The sequence below is a fragment of the Peromyscus californicus genome, unplaced genomic scaffold (genome assembly GCF_007827085.1).
Source record: "Peromyscus californicus insignis strain IS unplaced genomic scaffold, ASM782708v3 Scaffold_5__1_contigs__length_169319896, whole genome shotgun sequence".
NCBI lineage: Eukaryota > Metazoa > Chordata > Mammalia > Rodentia > Cricetidae > Peromyscus > Peromyscus californicus.
The window spans coordinates 42308178-42327996 of NW_026294573.1; the positions used below are offsets into that span (position 1 = coordinate 42308178).

The 19819-nt window shown below is 44.3% G+C and overlaps 1 protein-coding gene across 1 annotated transcript in view; it reads right to left on the reverse strand.

Annotated features, from left to right (window-relative positions):
- Positions 1-19819, reverse strand: part of LOC128096014 (calreticulin-like) — a 50610-nt gene that overhangs the window by 11376 nt on the left and 19415 nt on the right. The window contains exons 2-4 of the mRNA XM_052715075.1: positions 7540-7641; positions 4046-4249; positions 164-258 (exon numbers count right to left, since the gene is read on the reverse strand). Of these exons, the coding sequence (XP_052571035.1) occupies positions 164-258; positions 4046-4249; positions 7540-7641 (401 nt within the window). The remainder of the gene's footprint in view (positions 1-163; positions 259-4045; positions 4250-7539; positions 7642-19819) is intronic.

Below are 19819 nucleotides of genomic sequence, written 5' to 3' on the forward strand. Positions count from 1 at the left end.
GACTTCCTACTCTGGTTTCTGTGGGCATTAGACATGTATGTGATGCATATATATATATATATATATATATGCAAAATAATCATACATATAAAGATAAATAAAATTTTTAAAATTTAAAGGATAAAATCCTTTGCCTAGGCTGAAGATTAATCCACATACTCACCCTGCACTTGAGGGTCTTGTTGTTCTCATGGTATTTCCCTTGGTGATAAAGGATGACCTGTAGTCTGTTATTGCCAAAGCCACAGATGTCCGGGCCTGGAAATTAAACCCCAAAGTGTGATTTCACATCTATTTTAGGCAGCATGCCCAGTCTGAGGCCAAGACCCAAGACAGATACAGCCTGTGTATCACTCAGTATTTCCAGAAAGAAACAGATGCCACACTCAAAGTCAGGATTATTTCAGACGGATTTAATGAAAGGGATTATTTACAAAGGGGGAGGCGAGATGTTGAGAGAAGGAAAGGTACAGTGCTGCCCTGGGCTAGAAACAGCAAAGGGGAGAGAGTACCAGGCCCTCAAGAGAGGCTGAAGGCAGGCACAGCAGGAGAGAAGCAGACTTTCAGTTGAGAGATACAACTCAAAAATTCCTCTAATCTCCTGCCCGGGCTCCACTGGCCAAACCCACTGGAAACCCCTCATAAGCCAGGAGTTTCTAACATGTCACTTAATTCTGACAAATAAGCATTACCATCTCCACTTTAGATAGGGTTGGCTCAGAAAAGCCAAGCAGCTTGCCCACAGTCAAGAGCTGGTAAGATGCCTTGCTAGAATTCAAAGCCATTCCTACCTAGTAACAGAGCCTGAGAGCTTGTCTGCTTTGTGCTAATTCTAGTGAGAAGTGTGAATTAGAGCTGGGGAGCCCAGAGAGCCCTGAGACTCTCATGCTACTGCTCTCTACTGATACCTCACAAAGGACTTCTCAGCCTGTCAGCTACTACCAAGTGTGAAACACCCTCTCACACACAACATGTATACATACAACACAACACACACACACACACACACACAACACGCACTCACGCTCATACACACAAGGCATTTACACTATACTCTACCCACACTTCTCTTCTCCCTACTTATTTACCATGCACTTGAATTTCATGCCTGAGCTTTAATACATGTTGTGGATTCTGCCCCTATTACATGCTGTCCTCCTCCTCCTATTAAAATCAAACTCACTCTTTAAAGAACAATTAACACCTCCTCCAAAAGGCCCCCAGTTGTACTGAATCATGCTGTCTCTTAGGATCTCACAGAGCCTCATCAACACCTCTTTTCCCCAAAAACTTTTTAAAGACGATATGTAGCCTTGGCTGTCTCACCAGCCAAATGAAAGATGAAGTCCCTGGGACCCCATCAGGCACCACATAGTCAACACGGGCATGCAAGGGGTCACGTTCGGTGCGAGGCTCTGAGGTATACCTCCAGACCTCCAGGAGCTTACAGCCTAGGGAGAGAGAGTCCATGGAAGCTTGGGGAGAAGGTGGGTGCAAGCAGTCGAGGAGTGGGGTGGGCTGCCTGGCCTGGGACATGAGATGGGAACAGAGGCGATGAATGCAGGTGAGGAACTGTGGGGGGGCTGCGTGTCCAGGTGATATGTAGACAAGGCTGGCCTCGCATTCCTAGCAATCGTCCTGCTTCTGCCTCTGTGTACTGACATGTAGCATCACACTTGGTTCAGAAGCCTTTTTAAATTAAAAAAAATTTTTTTTCCCCCCCGAGACAAGGTTTCTCTATATAACAGTCCTGGCTGTCCTGGAACTCGCTCTGTAGACCAAGCTGGCCTCAAACTTACAGAGATCCCCCTGCCTCTGCCTCCCAAGTGCTGGGAAGAAAGGTGTGCACCACCACCACTTGTCTAAATTAAATTTTTTTTGTGCTATAAGTAATAATTTTATTTATTTATTTATTTATTTTTGCTTTTTTTTTTTTTTTTTTTTTTTAATTTTGCAATACAATTCAGTTCTACATATCAGCCACGGATTCCCTTGTTCTCCCCCCTCACCTTCCCCCCAGCCCACCCCCCATTCCCACCTCCTCCAGGGCAAAGCCTCCCCCACGGACTGAGATCAACCTGGTAGACTCAGTCCAGGCAGGTCCAGTCCCCTCCTCCCAGGCTGAGCCAAGCGATCCTGCATAGGCCCCAGGTTTCAAACAGCCAACTCATGCAATGAGCACAGGACCCGGTCCCACTGCCTGGATGCCTCCCAAACAGATCAAGCCAATCAACTGTCTCACTCATTCAGAGGGCCTGATCCAGTTGGCGACCCCTCAGCCATTGGTTCATAGTTCATGTGTTTCCATTCATTTGGCTATTTGTCCCTGTGCTTTATCCAACCTTGGTCTGTTTATCTTACGTATGTGTGATTTGCCTGCGTATATGTTTATGTACCACTTATGCCTGGTACCAATGGAGGTCAGACAAGGGAGCTGGATCCTCTGGAACTGGGGATGGTTGTGAGCTGCTATGTAAGTGCTGGGAATCAAACCCAGATCCTCTCAACAAGCAGCCAGTGCTCTGCTCTGTCCAGCCATCTCTCCAGCCTGGCTCAATACTTTTTTAAGAATATAGATTTCACTCTGCTTTTTAAAAAGTTATTCAGCTGCCTGAAGGGAGAAGATGCAGGCTTTATAGACAGACTGACTCAAATCCTGGTTTTCTACTACCTTGAGCAAATTTCTTACCTTTATTCCCTCATCTGCAAAATGGGAAGAGTAATACATGGTGCAGACTCTGAAGAAAACAGAAAGATGCTGAGCAGACACACTTTACATACTCTGAGTGTTACACTATGCGTAAGAGACAGACTGGAAGCAGGTAGGGGGACTTGCACCTATGATCTCAGCACTTGGGGGGCTGAAGCAGGAGGATCACTGTGGGTCTGAAGCCAATTTGGGCTACATGGTGAGTTTGGAACTATAGAGTGAGACCTTGTAAGGAGGGAGTGTGAGATTTTTTTCCCTACTTCTTAAGTTTTTTTTTTTTTTTTTAAGATTTATTTGTTTATTATGTATACAGTGTTCTGCCTACATGTGTCCCTGCAGGCCAGAAGAGGGCACCAGATCTCATTACAGATGTTGTGAGCCACCATGTGGTTGCTGGAAATTGAACTCAGGACCTCTGGAAGAGCAGTCAGTACTCTTAATCTCTGAGCCATCTCTCCAGCCCCGATGTGAGATTTAAGGGAAAAAAAAAGGATGTAGATTTTAATAGGGGCAATGCAGCTGAAAAGAATAATTTGAAAAAGAAAGAGTACTGCATGGGGAAAGGAGGAGGAGAGGTGAAAGGAGGGGAGAAGGGAGGGGAGAGGAGGAGAGGAGAAGAGAGGGGAGGGGAAGGGGGGAATGGGAGGGGAGGGGAGAGGAGGGAATGGGAAGGGGGGGAGGGGAGGGGGCAAGTATTAGCTGAGACTTCCAGAGGAAGGAAGTGTCTAAAGAGAATCAAGGGAATGTTAGTGCCTGTTGTCCAGCACAACCCTCTCACTGACTTTGTACAAAAACATCTGGTGGAGTCCACATTCTTCATCTGTGCTTCAGAAACTGGAATGCTTGATTTTTGCTGGTTTTTCAATATCAACAATGTTGAAAGTGGGTTCAAGGTTGGTTGGAGCTAAAAGCTGGATTGCCTCAAGAATGCCTAGTTACATACGTAGACTACAAATGCCACACTCTGGACATTCACAGATGCTTACAGAAAGTCGTTTCTCTGACTCTGGCTGTCTTTCTCTTCTCTGAGGCAGAGCACAGTGCCTTGCTGTAGGTCTGTGCTCCTCCTTTGCTGAGAACTGGGCTATATCTCCATGTACTATAGACTTGCCAATACCATGTACTTCCAGATCTCTTTGGTCTATTTATATTAACATTTGGGTTTAGAGATGCCTCTTTTTTCAGATCTCTGGAGAGTCCTACTGCACAAGGGATATGTAGCTATCAAATTACAAGCTGTCCGTTACAGGTCTGTCTGAGTCTTTTCAACTACCACAGTGGTTCTTATCCAAACCCCACGGGGCTGAGAGCAACGAAGTAATATGGGGAGCTTACCGAACATGATGTAATACTGGGACTCTGAGTGCATATCCTCCTGGTTCAGTGTGGCAGGAAAGAGTTTCACATACCCACCGCCGCAATCGATGCCTTGCTCATGCTTTACTGAAAACTGAACCACCAAGGTCTCATTCACATTGCTGAATGGCTTAAACCTGGTGGAAAGGGCATAGAACTTGGCATCCTCACTGGTCTGGAGACCTGGTAACAGAGAGACAGTGCAAAGGCTTCAGGCTGAAGTTCCCCGAAAATACCTAGAGAGACCTAGCCCTTGACTTAACCAAGCTCTAGTGTTTTCTCACACATTATGGTGTGTCAGGCACTGGGCAAGGAGCATTATAATATTATCTCATCTGAGCCTCTGAGCAGCCCTGAAAAATGGGCACTATGCCCGTTTAATAAGTTAGGAGGCTGAGTCACAGGGAGGAGACGTGAAGCCACATGGCATGGAAGTAACCTAACTGGAATTTTAAGCCACATTGATGCATTCCTTTGCATCATGCTATCACTTATTTTCTAGAGACATTTCAGCATCATTCCACGGCTTTATAAGTCAAGGCCCTACTGTGTACAAGTACTACAGTAGAAAGGAGCCCAGAATTAACTCAGATAAAATAATAATTGTTGCTATTTTCACTGAATATTTTAATCACTAAATAATTTATCTCTTTTGTAAAAAATTGTGTGTGTGTGTGTGTGTGTGTGTGTGTGTGTGTGTGTGTGTGTTTTTGCAGGCACACATGTGCATGCTTCTGAATACACAGAGGCCAGAGGAAGGTGCCAGGTGTTCTGTTCTATCACTCTCTGCCTTATTCCTTTGAGACAGGATCTCCCACTGAACCTGGAGCTAGCAGCCAGTAAATCCCAGAGATTCTTCTGTCTCTGCTCCAACACTAACACCAGGGGTACAGGAGTACACAGCTATCCCAGCTTTTTTACGGGTCCTAGGGGGCTTTATTTATTTATTCTATGTGTTTTGTCTGGATGTATGTCTGTGTACCACATGCATGTAGTGCCTGCAGATGACAGAAGAGGGCAGTGGATCCCATGGGACTGGAGTTCACAGATGGTTACAAGGTGCCATGCAGGTGCTGGAAACCTGGGTCCTCTGGAAGAACAGCGAGCCACTACTGAGTCCCATCTGCAGCCCTGGTTCTAGGGATTTGAACTCAGGTCTTCATTCTTGTTCAGCATGACACAATGTCATCTCCCCAGCCCTTTACCATTTAACTCTACAGATGGTTTCTTCGTTCACATGTGTTTGTGTACTTAGCCCTCCCAGTAACAACTGAAGGTGAGCTATACCAGTTTCCTCACTTTGTCATGAGGTCGTTGAACCTGTTTCACATGACAGTGGTCATCAATTAGTTGTAATTGCAGAGCCCCAACCTCCAGTGAATATCAGAGCTGCCAGGGCCCCCAGAGCTTTTCTAGGCTGACCATCTGAAGCAATCATATAGGAAGTTCCTTGCTAAGGATCACACAGTCACAAATGACAGACATGTGGAAATGCTCAATGAGTAAGTGTTCAATGAAGCTGGATGTGGTAGCATATACCTGTAATCCCAACCTTTGGGAGGTGGAGGCAGGGGGACAAGTAGTCCAAGCCCAACTTAAGCTATATAAGATCCGGTCTTAAAAATCAACAACAAGCTGGGCGGTGGTGGCACATGCCTTTAATCCCAGCACTCAGGAGGCAGAGGCAGGCAGATCTCTGTGAGTTTGAGGCCAGTCTGGTCTACACAGCTAGTTCCAGGACAGCCATGGGTACATAAAGAAACCCTGTCTCGAAAACAAACAAACAAAAAATCAACCACAACAAAAAATGCCAAATGACAGGAAGGAGCACAGGGTCTGATTCGGAAAAGGTCTTAAGCATTTCTTGTACACCAAGCTCTGTGGTGAACAATTTCATATCTGACATCATGCTGGGAGCTGTCTGCATGTTTGAAGAGTATTTCTACTTCTTTTAAGGCCTCCAAGGGGCTAGAAGAGCCAGGAAGGAAGGAACGGACAGATGGCAGAAGATCACACTTTGAGACTCTGCCCTGCTACACCCTGCTGTATAAACCAAACCAACCTCCCCTCTCAGTCTCACTGTGACTCTAGTGTCCTTCCAGATAACCAGAATCTAATGGACCACAGAGTATGGGATGCAGGAGGGTCAGCCGAGGAGCCAAACAGTGAAGAGATGTGTGGCTGAGCAGACTGCCTGTACTGGAGTACCAAGACCCGGGGGTCTCATGAGATGCTCAGTCTCCAGTTCTCTGTCCTCTGAAAACAGTTTTCCAGAGAGGATTTAAATGAGATTTTAAAATGCTCAAGTCAGTTCATAATTCTCTCCTTTAATAAATATGAAAATGAGATTCATAACAGTAGCCAGATGGAAGAAGATGGGAAATCACTCCAGGGGATGATCAATGAGCTCTATTTATAGAACAAAAGCTTTCTCAGACCAATAACCCATGCCCACAGTCCCTGTCCTCAGAGCTCACCCTTCCTCCACAACATTATTTGGCCCGTACGAAGACTCTGTCTAGAGAGCATGGCAGGTGAAGGTTATCCTCATCTCAAATCAACAGTCTGAGAAGCAAAAAGACATGCTCCAGTTAGACAGCTAGTCTGTCAGTCCCAGGTCCATCTGCTCTCCTCTCCACCACACAAAGCTGCTCTAGAAGGAGCGACATTCGGGTGCTTTGCTGTGCTTTCTTGGGTTTTTTACAAGTACAGAAGGCTACTTATAAAATCCTAGGAGTTTGGGGGAAACAGCACACATTAGTGGTAATGAACACAGTCCCTGGAGTCAGAGCTAGAGTCAGATCTCAGCTGTTCCTCTCAGCTGTGTGATATAGCCCTGAGCAACTATCAAAAAAAAAAAAAAAAAAAAAAAAAAAAAAAAAAAAAAAAAAAAAAGAAAGAAAGAAAAGAAAAGGTCTTTGAGGCTCCTCTGCAAAACTGGGAAGACAATAATAACTACTACATGAAAATGTTAGGTAGATGAATGGGAAGACAATAATAATGGCTTCATGAAATTGTTAGCAAGATGAATGGGATAATGCGTAAAGGGTTAGTTTAAAATGTTCATTACTCAGTTATAGGGCATAATACATTTTGTGGAGAGTCCATCCTTTTTTACTTACTATTGTTTTGTTTTGTTTTGTTTTGGGGTGTGTGTGTGTATGTGTGTGTGTGTGTGTGTGTGTGTGTGTGTGTGTGTGTGTGTGTGTGACAGGATCTTACTCTGTAATCCGGGATGTCCTAGAACCCATCGTTTAGCCCAAACTGGCTACAAACCCATGGCTATTCTCCTGCCTCAGCCTCCTGAGTACAGGGATTACAGGCATTCACTACCAAGTTCAGCTCCATTTACTCTTTTATTCTATTTTAGTTTTTAGGTAAGAGAAATGAGTTGGCAATCATGGATAAAAACAACTGGGTAAAAGTCCTGCTTTTCCCAGTCCATCAACACATTCCTGAATTCCAGTATTTACCTTTATCTCTTTCTTTATCTTGATAAAATTTCCCTGCAGTAAGCTGGAATTTACCATAATCTGACTGATGTTTAGATTGCACCCATCGTTTTGTCCATCCATCTATGGAATAAAGGAGAGAAAAAAAAAACACATTCACATGAATTCAGTTTTGGGTGCTAATTAAGCCCTATGGAAGAATAACAGTGTAACAGAGGGTGACTCAGAATATTCCTGAAATTATGCTCACCACACAGTACCCGGAACTCACTCTTCATGTCTTGACATGAAGAGCTGCTCAAACGCCAAGCAACTGAGCCAGTTTTCCATCAGCACCTTCCTTCATGACAGTTGTCTTGAAAATCGCCACGGGAAGGCATAGTTGGAGGGCATGAAACGTTTACCGAGCCCTTACACACATTTATGTTGGGTAAGGGAAGACAATAAAACCTGCTCTCTAAGGAAAGAGACCAGCAAAGACATTGTGTGTTTCTTGAGTTAGCAATGATGGTCATGAACAGTTTCTACTTACTCCTGTTCTGTTACTTAAACTTTTCAGACTCCCTCTTGCAGTTTTAAGATGCTGATAAATGTGTTTTGCTTTGGCGTAGATGGCATGCAGACAAAGAAGCATTCTTTTGAGGACCTGGCATTCCACCCAAACACTCAGTGTCTTTCTAATTTTTTTTTTTTTTTTGCTTCAGAGTTGCTGACTCCTACTTCCTGGGCCCAATCATAGTCCCAGAGTCCCAGAGCAATTTGGCAGCTTGAGATAGACAAGGCTTTGAGGGCGGCCCTTATTTCACCTCCTCCCTGCCTCGGAATGGAGTTTCCCAACACTCACTGCCCGATAGGTAAGGGCAATGCGGTTCATCTTCCTGTGAAAACCTCACATCAGCACACATCCAGCATGAACACCAGGAGCTGGTGGTGTCAGTTCCTCTTATTCAAGGCCCAAGTCTGATGACTCAATTGCTTCTCAGGAAACCCAGGGGTTTGGTCTCATGTCGTCCAGGCTGACTTTGAACTCCTGATCCTTATGTCTCTGCTTCCTAAATACTGGGATTACAAACTATAACACCACACTCAGCTTGCTTGCTTGTGCTCGTGCGTTCTCTCTCTCTCTCTCTCTCTCTCTCTCTCTCTCTCTCTCTCTCTCTCTCTCTCTCCCTCCCTCCCTCTGTCTCTCTCCGCTTTTTGAGACAGACTTTCTCACTGTGACTGGGTCTTGCTGATGAGGAGTCTCTGCCTCCCAGTGCTATACTAACAAGTACATGCCATCGTGACTGATTTTTGCCATAGGCACTGAGGATTAAACTCAAGCACTTTACTGACTGAGCAGTCTACTGTCCCCTGGCCCTTGGATGGCAGGGTTTCGATATGCAGCCCTGGCTGGCCTTAAAACTCATAATGAACCTCCTGTCTCAGATTCTTGAATTCTGGGATTACAGGAACACAACCAGTACTATACCATAGGATATGGTATTACAAGCACACACTACCAGAACTATCCAGTGGGAATCTATTTCAAAAATGAGAGAGAGAGAGAGAGAGAGAGAGAGAGAGAGAGAGAGAGAGAGAGAGAGAGAGAGAGACTTCCAAAATACATTGCTATGGTATAATGCCTATTTTGAATTAACAGCACTTTAAAAACAGCAGGAATCCGGCAGTTAAGAGCACCTGCTGTTCTTGCAGAGGACCTGGGTTCAATTCCCAACATCCACATGGCAGCTCACAACTATCTGTAACTCCAGGCCCAGGGGATCCAATGTCCTCTTCTGACCTCTAAGAATACTGCATGCATGTAGTACACAGACATACATGCAGGCAAAACACCCATTCACAGAAAATAAGAAACAAAAGAAAAAAAAAACAGGAGAGTAAGTGCAAGATCAGTCTGTCTCATTCTCTTTCTTGAAAGCAAGAATGCCATTTCCGTGTGGACAGTGTCTTCTCTAGACCAGAGGGAAGTTCTTATTATCAAGGACAGCAAACTGAAGCCGAGGGTGTTTGTACACCCAGACCTTGTTACAGTAATCTTTATCTTCTTGATTACCCCTATGCCAATTTGCTTTCCAACTCCAAGCTCACCTTGCCACAGTTTACAATTTACTATTACTTGTCCAGTTCAGTGCATGTGATGGGTGGTATAACTTCTTCATTGGTTGTTGGAGGTTTGTTTTATTTTTGAGTTTCCTGTAGCCCAGACTAGCCTCAAACTCGTATTACCTTGAACTTCCCATGCTCCTGCCTCAGACTGCTGAGTGCTGGACTCTCAGGCGTACACCATCCCACCTAGCTTTCCACTGGTTCTCCGTTTCTTTAGAAGGACTCCGGTGTTACTATACTTTTAAAAACGTACCTGCATTAACCTTTTGAAGACACTTACATACTTAATGCATGTGCTGGCTAGTTTTTGTCACCTTGACACAAACCAGAGTCGCCTGGGAAGAGGGAACCTCAACTGAAGAATCGCCTCCATCAGACTGGCCTGTGGGCATGTCTGAGTCAGGACATTTTCTTGATTAATAACAGGTGCAGGAAGACCCAGCCCACTCTGGGCACTGCCACCCTGAGCAGGTGATCTTGGGTTGTATATGAAAGCAAGCGGAGCAAGCCATGGAGCGTGAATCAGTAAGCATCTTCATGGTCTCTGCTTCTGGTGCCTGCCTTGGCTTCCTCCATGATTGACAATAACCTATAAGCCAAATAAACGCTTTCCTCCAGAAGCTGTTTTGGTCATAGTGGGTTTTTTTTTTTTTGTGGGGTGGGTGGGTGGTTTTGATACAGGGTTTTCTGTGTAGCCCTTGCTATCCTGTCGTCCAGGCTAGCCTCACACTCAAGATCTGCCAGCCTCCTGGAGTGCTGGGATTACAGGCATGCTCTACCACCGCCTGGCTGGTCAAGGTGTTTTATCATAGCAACAGAAAGGAGGCTATGACAAGGATTAAAAAAAAAACATATTTAATAAATATATATGCTTTCCCCTGTTAATCCATTTTATGTATGTTGATTGAATTCTCAGGTTGAGGAAAAAAATCATAAAAACACCTAAAAATTAAAAGGGAGCTGGCGGTGTTGCTCAGTGGCCGTGTATTTGTTTAGCACAACCCTGGCTTGATCCTCAATTCCACAAGGCGCCAAACCAACAACAAATAAGTGAAAAACCAGAAAGGGGAGAGATTAAAAGTCCTCCTCCCCAACACTTCCCAAAGTCTTCCTGTCTCTTTCAATGTCTCAGTGTTCAACAGGTCTCGGTGAACAATTTTATTACCCCATCTTAATAGAGAGAGGGGTCCCAGAAGTTTATTTCTGCAGGAAGTCGTGGTGGCTTGGGTGAAGTGGATCCTACTTCTCTGACCATAGTTAAGCCACTGAAGGATAAGGATTGATACAAAAGATGAAAGACAAATTTGAAAGTTAGTATATGTTAGGCCCTCATGTGGCTTTCTGAAATCTTCACTCCATATCTATAGCAGCTGCGGCTTCATTATTTCCATTTGCACCTAGGGTGCTGGATAGTTTTATGTCAGCTTGACACACCCAGGGTCATCTGAGAGGAGGGACCCTCAATTGTGAAAATGCCTCCATAAGATCAGCTGTAAGCAGACAAGCCTGTAGGGCATTTTCTTAATTAGTGATCTATGGAGGAGGGCCCAGCCCATTGTGGGTGGGGCCACCCCTGAGCTGGTGGTCTTGGGTTCTGAAAGAAAACAGGCTGAACAAGCCATGAGGAACAAGCCACTAAGCAGCTCTCCTCCAGGGCCTCTGCATCAGCTCCTGCCTCAGGTTCCTGCCCTGTTTAAGTTCCTGTCCTGACTTCCTTCAGTGATGAACAGTGGTGTGAAAGCATAAACCAAATAAACACTTTCTTCCCCAAGTTGGTTTGGTCCATGATGTTTTATCACAACACTAGTAACCCTAGCTGTCCTAGTTAGGGTTGCTGGTGTTGTGATAAAACATCGCGCCGGGTGGTGGTGGCTCACACCTTTAATCCCAGCACTTGGGAGGCAGAGGCAGGCGGATCTCTGTGAGTTCGAGACCAGCCTGGGCTACAAAGCGAGTTCCAGGAAAGGTGCAAAGCTACACAGAGAAATCCTGTCTCAAAAAAAAAAAAAAAAAAAAAAAAAAAGAGCTGATCCGAAAGCTGTCTGATTTCAAAGCTGTCTTTCCTCTGGAAGAGATAAAGAAAAGTGTTATGTAGAAAAAAATGCACTATAATAATAGCTACTAAAATAGATTTTTAAATGAATGGTATTTAAGAAATAAAAAATAGCTACTACTTAGCAGCCGATGTCAGGCATTGTGTTGAAAGCTGTGCTCATATCCTCTCCCTGTGTTCTCATAATAGCCCCATGGTAAATGTCCTATTTTTCCCATTAAAAATGAAGAAACTGAAACTCAGAATCTTGCTCAAGAGCTCAGTTTGTAAGAGAACAAGGCAGACTTGCATCCAGATCTGTGCAACACTGAGATCTGTACTTTTAACCCTTAGATTATATAACTCCCCTTGGAGCCACGTATGAGAAAAGCCCTTTATAACCTAAAAAGTGTGCAACAAGATAAGGCAATCATGGCACTTTATAATTTGTGTATAATTTGAATAATGTCTATTTTTCCCATGTTCTATAATTACTGTGTTGACCATTATGTGTGTCCCAGTATTTAATATGGAATAAACTGCCCCAACTCATTGCTGAATGAATGAAGAGATGCGTGGTCATGCCTTTTGTCTAAACTGTAAGATTCTCAACCTTCGAAATGGAGGAATGGTTATTATTCACTCACTTGACAAATGTTAACTGAGCCCAACAAATATGTAGAAAGAATTGTACATTGTTGGCCTTAACTCCATGGTAGAAGAGATTAAAACAGAATTCCAAGGTTCTCAACCTTAATTACTTTTCAGGGTGAAGAGTATTGATACAAATCACATCTGACACAATTTGAGTTGTATCAAAATAAGGAGCTTCTCTTGGGGGCTAGGAAGATGGTCAACGGTTAAGAGCACTTACTGCTCTTACAGACGACCCACGCTTGTTTCCCAACACCCACATGGTGATTCACAACCACTTATAACTCTAGTTCCAGAGGATCTGATGCCTCTTCTGACCTCTGAGGGCTTTCCCACATGTGGTGCATGTACATACATACACTGAGACACATACACATGAACTAAAAGAAATATTTCTAAAAATAATAGCTTCTCCTTAGGAAAATAGTGTCATATAATTAATAAAGTCCCACATTAATACATCATGTTTTTCTTCTTAATCTTTAATATCTTAATATCAGAAAAGGCTCAGGCTAGAATGACTAACTGGTCATTTACTCTTACTTTTACATATTACAGATAGTGAAACGGAGGCCCCGAGAGAGAAGTGACCTGTTCGTGGACACTTAGTTATCAGTTGGAGATCTGATACTAGAGCCAGGTCTTCTGCAAACATTTATTGAATATTCACTTTGAACCAGGCACCTGGTACACAGACAGGAGTCTGACAAGGGCCCCTTCAGAGACCTATGAATCTCGGGGGGTTCAGGAAGTCTGGTGGAAGAGACATTCCTGTAAGCAACTGAGCAGTAAACACACAAGTAAAGCACCTGAGTGGTTAGTATTAACAGAAGGTAGCACAGGCTAATGGAATTCTGCAAACCGTAGGCTGCTCAGCATCAGAGAGAGCAGAACTGAAGAACTGAAAGGGCGGAAAGGTGAGGCGTGAGTGTTCCAAACAGAAAGGCTGCGCGTGAGAAGCCCGGAGAGGGAGAGGATGCAGGGGAGAGCAGTGTGTTAGCCAAGGTGGGAGGCCGCCAGCTCTTCTACCTGCTAAATCCTCCCTTTAAATCGGCCAAATATTTATCTCCAGAGATCACTCTAACAAAAAGTAATGTGTTCGGGAGCTGACACATCTAAGTGATAAATGCACACAATCTTCCCCAAGCCTGAATTTATCCCATATCTCTACCTTCGAAAGATTGGGCTTGGGGACTCATCACTGTCACCAGCTTCAGAAATATTTTTAACTTCTTTGAGACTCAGTTTTTCATCTATAGAACGGTATTATCTAACTCACAGAGTTTCTGGAAGAATGAAAAGAAATGACATGCAACACTGGGATAGGCTCAGAAAACTACTGGAGGTTGTATCTGTATGCAAATATATACACATATGTAAGAAAGAGATATAACATTAGCAATGACATAACACTAGAGGTATATATAACATTAGTGACAAAGAAATATAAATACGCCGGGCGGTGGTGGCGCACGCCTTTAATCCCAGCACTCGGGAGGCAGAGCCAGGCGGATCTCTGTGAGTTCGAGGCCAGCCTGGGCTACAAAGCGAGTTCCAGGAAAGGCGCAAAGCTACACAGAGAAACCCTGTCTCGAAAAACCAAATATATATATATTTGATTTGAAGGTAAAAGTTGCTCTTTTCCCAGTGGGGACAAAAAGATCCATTAGAAGCTTGCATAATTAGATAAATGTACTTATTTATTCAATATTGTTAAATTGTATCTTTAGAGAATTTTCTAGATAACCTCTTTTTCCCTCCCTCCTTCCTTCCCTCCCTGCCTCTCTCTGTGTGCATGAGTGTGTGTGTATGAGTGTGAGCATGCCCCATGTACCCGTGGAGGTCAGAGGATAATTTGCAGGAGCCGGTTCTCTCCTTCCACCGTGTGTGTCCTGGGGACCGAATTCAGGTGGTCAGCCTTGGTGGCAAGCTCTTCACCTGCAGAGCCATCTGGCCCCTACTTTTACTCTAGAGCATCTTTAGCCTCTCAGAAGAACTTCAAGGATATTCCCGAGAGTTGCTGTGTGCCCTACACCGCTTTCCCTACTGTTCACATTCCTGTGTTTGATTTCCCATAGCTGTGTTGAACCACGATGAGCTAAGAGCTATGCTTATTTGGACTTCCTTTTTTTTAATTCTTTTCTTTTTTTTAAAGATTTATTTATTATGTATACACTGTTCTGTCTGCATGTATCCCTGCACACCAGAAGAGGATGCCAGATCTCATTACAGATGGTTGTGAGCCACCATGTGGGCACTGGGAATTGCTCTGGAAGAGCAGCCAGTGCTCTTAACCTCTAAGCCATCTCTCCAGCCCTTCCTTTGTTTTTAAGTAATAATCTTTTTCTGTTCTAGGATGCCACTCAGGATGTCACACTACGTTTAATAACTGTGCCTCAGTCGGCTCCTCTGCTTAGTGACCATGTCTCAGATTTCGCCTGTTTGATGACTTTCACTTTGAGGAACACACAGACACTTGGTAGAATGTCCTTCAGGTAGCGTTTCTCTGATACTGTTCTTGGGGTTAAATGGGGCTTATAGGTTTAGGGAAGGAAGGCCAGAGGTCAAGTGTCATTGTCCTCTAGTCACTGTTAACATGATGGGGTGACACTGGTCAAGTTCACTCAGTTAGCTCTACACTGGTAAGGACTCCTGGTGTTGATGTTCTATCTGGGGTTGGAACTCGAGGCTAAATTATTTATTTTGTTGCTCCAAGGTCTTTAGCCTCAGATGCTCTTTCCATTGGCTTCTGGCTCTCTGGAAAGCTCCTACCATGTCCTTACTTTCTTGGAAGTATAAAATGCTAAGATAAATCTTGTATATTCCCTTCCTTGACCCTAGAGTTAACCATCCCTGTAAAGAGTGCTAGTTAGCAGCCTTTAAGTGGCAAATGATATTATAAAGTCACAGTGTGAATGCATTTTTAAAAGTGTTTTATTTTGATGTGTGTGAGAGAGAAAGACAGAGGGACACACACACACACACACACACACACACACACACACACACACACACACACACACGCACCCACGCACGCACACACAGAGAGAGAGAGAGAGAGAGAGAGAGAGAGAGAGAGAGAGAGAGAGAGAGAGAGGGATTGTGCATGTGGAGGCTCTCAGAGGTAGATGTCGGGAGTCTTGACAACTGTTTCTCCACTTTCTTTTTCTTCAGAGTCTCACTGCTCAGCCCTGGCTGGCTTGAAACTTGCTATGTAGGCTCAACTGAGCCTCAACTCACAGCATCCGAAGTGCTAGGATTAAAGGCATACCACACCACACCTGGCCTCCTCCTCGGGTTTTTTTTTGTTTTTACAGGATCGCCCACGGAATCTGGCACTCACTGGATCAGCTAGACTGACTGGCCAGTGAGTCCTCTCAGTGCTAGCATGACAGGTGCCCACCACCATGCCCATCTTTTCTTTGAAACGTGGGTCCTGGAGATCATAACGCAGGTACTGGTGTTGCCATAGCAAACACTTTATCCACTGAGCATCTCCTCAGCCCTAAAGTGTTTTAATTATAGCGTAACATTTGTTTTTTTTTTAAGATTTATTTATTTATTATGTACACAGAAGAGGGCGCCAGATCTCATTGCAGATGGTTGTGAGCCGCCATGTGGATGCTGGGAATTGAACTCAGGACCTCTGGAAGAGCAGTCAGTGCTCTTAACCTCTGAGCCATCTCTCCAGCCCAACATTTGTTTTTTTGAAGTGGATAAACCAGAAATGTATAGCTTAATGAGTGTGTGTGTGTGTGTGTGTGTGTGTGTGTGTGTGTGTGTGTGTGTTATGCTGGGGATTAATTCCAAGTCATCACACATTCCAGGCAAGTGCTCTGATATTGAACTATGCCCTCAACCTCATTTAATGATTTCTTTTTCCATGCTGGAGACTGAATACACATAAACACTCATTGGAACTTAAAGAGAGAAACTTTAGGCAAATTGCTCAGATGATTGGGATTACAATTGGTAAATGACATCATAATTCCAAATAATTTTCACTTCATCCTATTCTTATGTCCTTTACTCTGTTTCGTTTTGTTTTTAAATGAAATAATCAGGCCAGAAAGATCATACTGAACAAGAAGAGAGGTGGGCGCAGCTTCATCTCTTTTTTTTTTGGTGTGTGTTTATGTATGTATGATGTATGTAGCTGTCTGTGTGTAAATGTGCATGCATGTGCGTGCACACTACTTTTGAAACAGGGTCTCTCACTGAACACAGAACTCATGAATTCAGCTAGGCAGACTGGCCAATGAGCTCCAGAGATGCCTGACTCCAAACCATCTCTGCCCCTCATTCTGGGGTTTACAGACACATGCTGCTGTACCCAGACTGACATTGTTTCTGGGGACCCAAGCTCTGGTCCTTGTGCACGCTTGCACAACAAGCGCTTTACTAACTGAGCAGACTGTCCAGACCCTCTACCTCTGTCCTAGGTCTTGTGTTTTGTTTTGTCAACTTGACACAAGCTAGGTTATCTGGGAAGATGAACCTCAACTGAGAAGATGCCTCTGCAAGATTGGCCTGAAGGCAAGCCAGGCGGTGGTGGTGCACGCCTTTAATCCCAGCACTTGGGAGGCAGAGGCAGGCGGATCTCTGTGAGTTCGAGGCCAGCCTGGGCTACAGAGTGAGTTCCAGGAAAGACATCAAAGCTACACTGAGAAACCCTGTCTTGAAAAACCAAAAAAAAAAAAAAAAAAAAAAGATTGGCCTGAAGGCAAGCCAATGAGGCATTTTCTTAATTAGGATTGATGTAAGAGGGCCCAGCCTATTGTGGGTGGTGCCACCCCTGGCCTGGTGGCCCTGGGGTGTTTGAGAAAGCAAACTGAGCAAGCCATAAACAGAATCCTGCTGTGGGATGGTCTGTATGTCAAATGTGTTGCTGATTGGTCAATAAATAAATCACTGATTGGCCATGGCCAGGCAAGAAATATAGGCGGGGCTAACAGAGAGGAGCACGAAGAGAACAGGAAGCTGGGAGAGATAGAGAGACACTGCCAGCCGCCATCAGGACAAGGAAGATGTAAAGTACCGGTAAGCCACAAGCCACGTGGCAAGGTATAGATTAATAGAAATGGATTAATTTAAGCTGTAAGAACAGTTAGCAAGAAGCCTGCCACGGCCATACAGTTTGTAACCAATATAAGTCTCTGTGTTTACTTGATCGGGTTTGAGCGGCTTGGGACTGGCGGGTGAGAGATTTGTCCTGACTGTGGGCCAGGCAGGAAAACTCTAGCAACAGAATCCCTCCACAGCCTCTGACCCAGTTCCTGCCTTGAGTTCTTGTCCTGACTTCTTCCAATAATGGACTGTGATGTTTAAGTGTAAGATGGGATAAACCCTTCCTCCCCAAGTTTCTAATGATTGTGGCGTTTTAGTACAGCAATAGATATCTAAGACAACTTTCTTTTTTAAACAAATTTCCTCCTTTCGTTCCTGTACTGACTCACTTGTTTATAAGGCAATATGTACTGTGCAATAAAAATAATCAAATCCCTTCCTTCATGGAATTTATATGCTGATTGAAGAGTAAGATGTCCAAGTTTAACAAAATAATGTAGAGATATAATATGCAATCTACAATAGCAGGGAAATTATAATTTTAGGAACAAAATTAAAGAGTGCTAAGGTACGACTTGGGACAGAGTGGCCAGTCTCTGTGCTGAGATGACATTTGATCAAGTGACTGACGAGCATGAGGCACAGTCTAGGTGGGCTGCTCCAGTAGAAATCACAGAGAAGAAATGTGAACGGGAGCAGCTCTTCAATGCACCAGAGCACATCTCCATCCAGTTTTCACCGAAGTCACCAGGAAGTCAGGATGGCCACCTCTGTCTGTGCAAGCTCAGACAAGTAAGTGGGCCGGGGGCATGGCTCAGTTTCAGAGAACTTGCTTAGCATGTGCAAGACTCTGGGTTTGATTTCACACACACACACACACACACACACACACACACACACACACACACACACACACACACACACGGCTTAAAAATAAAAGAAAAAAATCAGTGAGATTAATAAATTATACAAGGTCACCACTGGCAAATGGCAGAATCAGAACATGAAGTCCCATACGTCCTAGGCCCCACTCTTCCCTCCTCATCCCTTCGTCCTCCAGAGAGATCCTCGCCATCCGTTTTCACTTGAGCTCTGGAAAGGCCAGCTGGACCAAGTCCCTTTGGTTTGGGCAACTATCCAGGGCAATTCTTCCCCAAGCTCAGCATGTCCAAGTGTCCCTGATTCACAGATGGTCTCAATTGCTTATCAGTCGGAGGCCTGAGCAGCAGGGTGTTCCTCAGCCCTGCTGGGCTGTCCCCAGTGTGTCCATGCCAGCTGGGTACAAAGGCCCTTTGTGTCAGAATGTCTCTCCTGCCAAGTTTTCATAGACAAGTCTGAGAGCGAACAGAATTAACATTCACACACACACACATACCTTGTGACTCCTGCATCATTCAGACACTCATTGGAATTCTAGTTTCCTTCCTCCAGATTCTGTAACTTCACAATGGTGGCTGCTGTGGCCATTGGTTTTCCCTTCATATCTGTTTGTGTGGTTGATATGATGATTCTCCCATTTGTTCTGTTAGCCTTCCTGTCTATGGTAATGTGCCAGTTCCTGGGAAAGTCCTGGATTTCCACATGCTCATGTTGTCTCAGAGGTCATTGGTATTATTGTCTGCTGGCCACCAGACACTTGGCAGCTTTCAACAGTGACCCCCAAATGCTTTATGAAGGAACAAGACCTATGACTGACAAGAAACTCTGCCACTGACGCATTGTGGAACTTTGGGAAAATGACCTTACCTCTCTGGGGCTCAATTTCCCCATCTGTACAAAGGAGGGTGCCTTCCAAGGCATCACACCCTCTCAGGACTGTGATGCTCTGTGGCCGGGATATTCTAAGGGAACAGCAGAAAGCAAGGACCTGGATCTATATCTGCCTCAATTCCCTTCAAAGATTTTGACATGGTATGCCCCTCCTCTTATCTCCGTTCACATGAGGAGAGAAAGGAGAGCATTTGGATTAGATGCTGTCTCTGGCCCTTTTGGTTTGACATTAGAAGCATCTAAGATTTACCTTCAGTGAGGTTGCCAAGCTAGAAAGCCTTCAACTTACTTGGCTCATGGGGGTGGAGGCAGTGGAAGAGAGCCAAATTAGTGTTAAAAAAATTATTGAAATCATATGGTCCTGGATTCAAATTCCACATTTGCCATTTTAATAGCCAAGTGACCTCAGTCGGCCTATTCTGCTTCTTTCAGTTTTGGGAAAATGAACAACTACTTTGTAGAGATGAACTGAGATTTGGACTATGTACAGCATTATGCCTAGGGAACACCTTGTTAGTTACTATTACTTAAGCTATCAAGTACAGCTTAGCTGGGCAGGGAATGTGGGGTGGGGGAAATGTACGAAATTCAGATCCAAGAAGAAATGGAATGACAGAACAGATATTTTGTTTAATTTTTTTTCTTTCCTTTGGTGAATTTTTTTTTTCT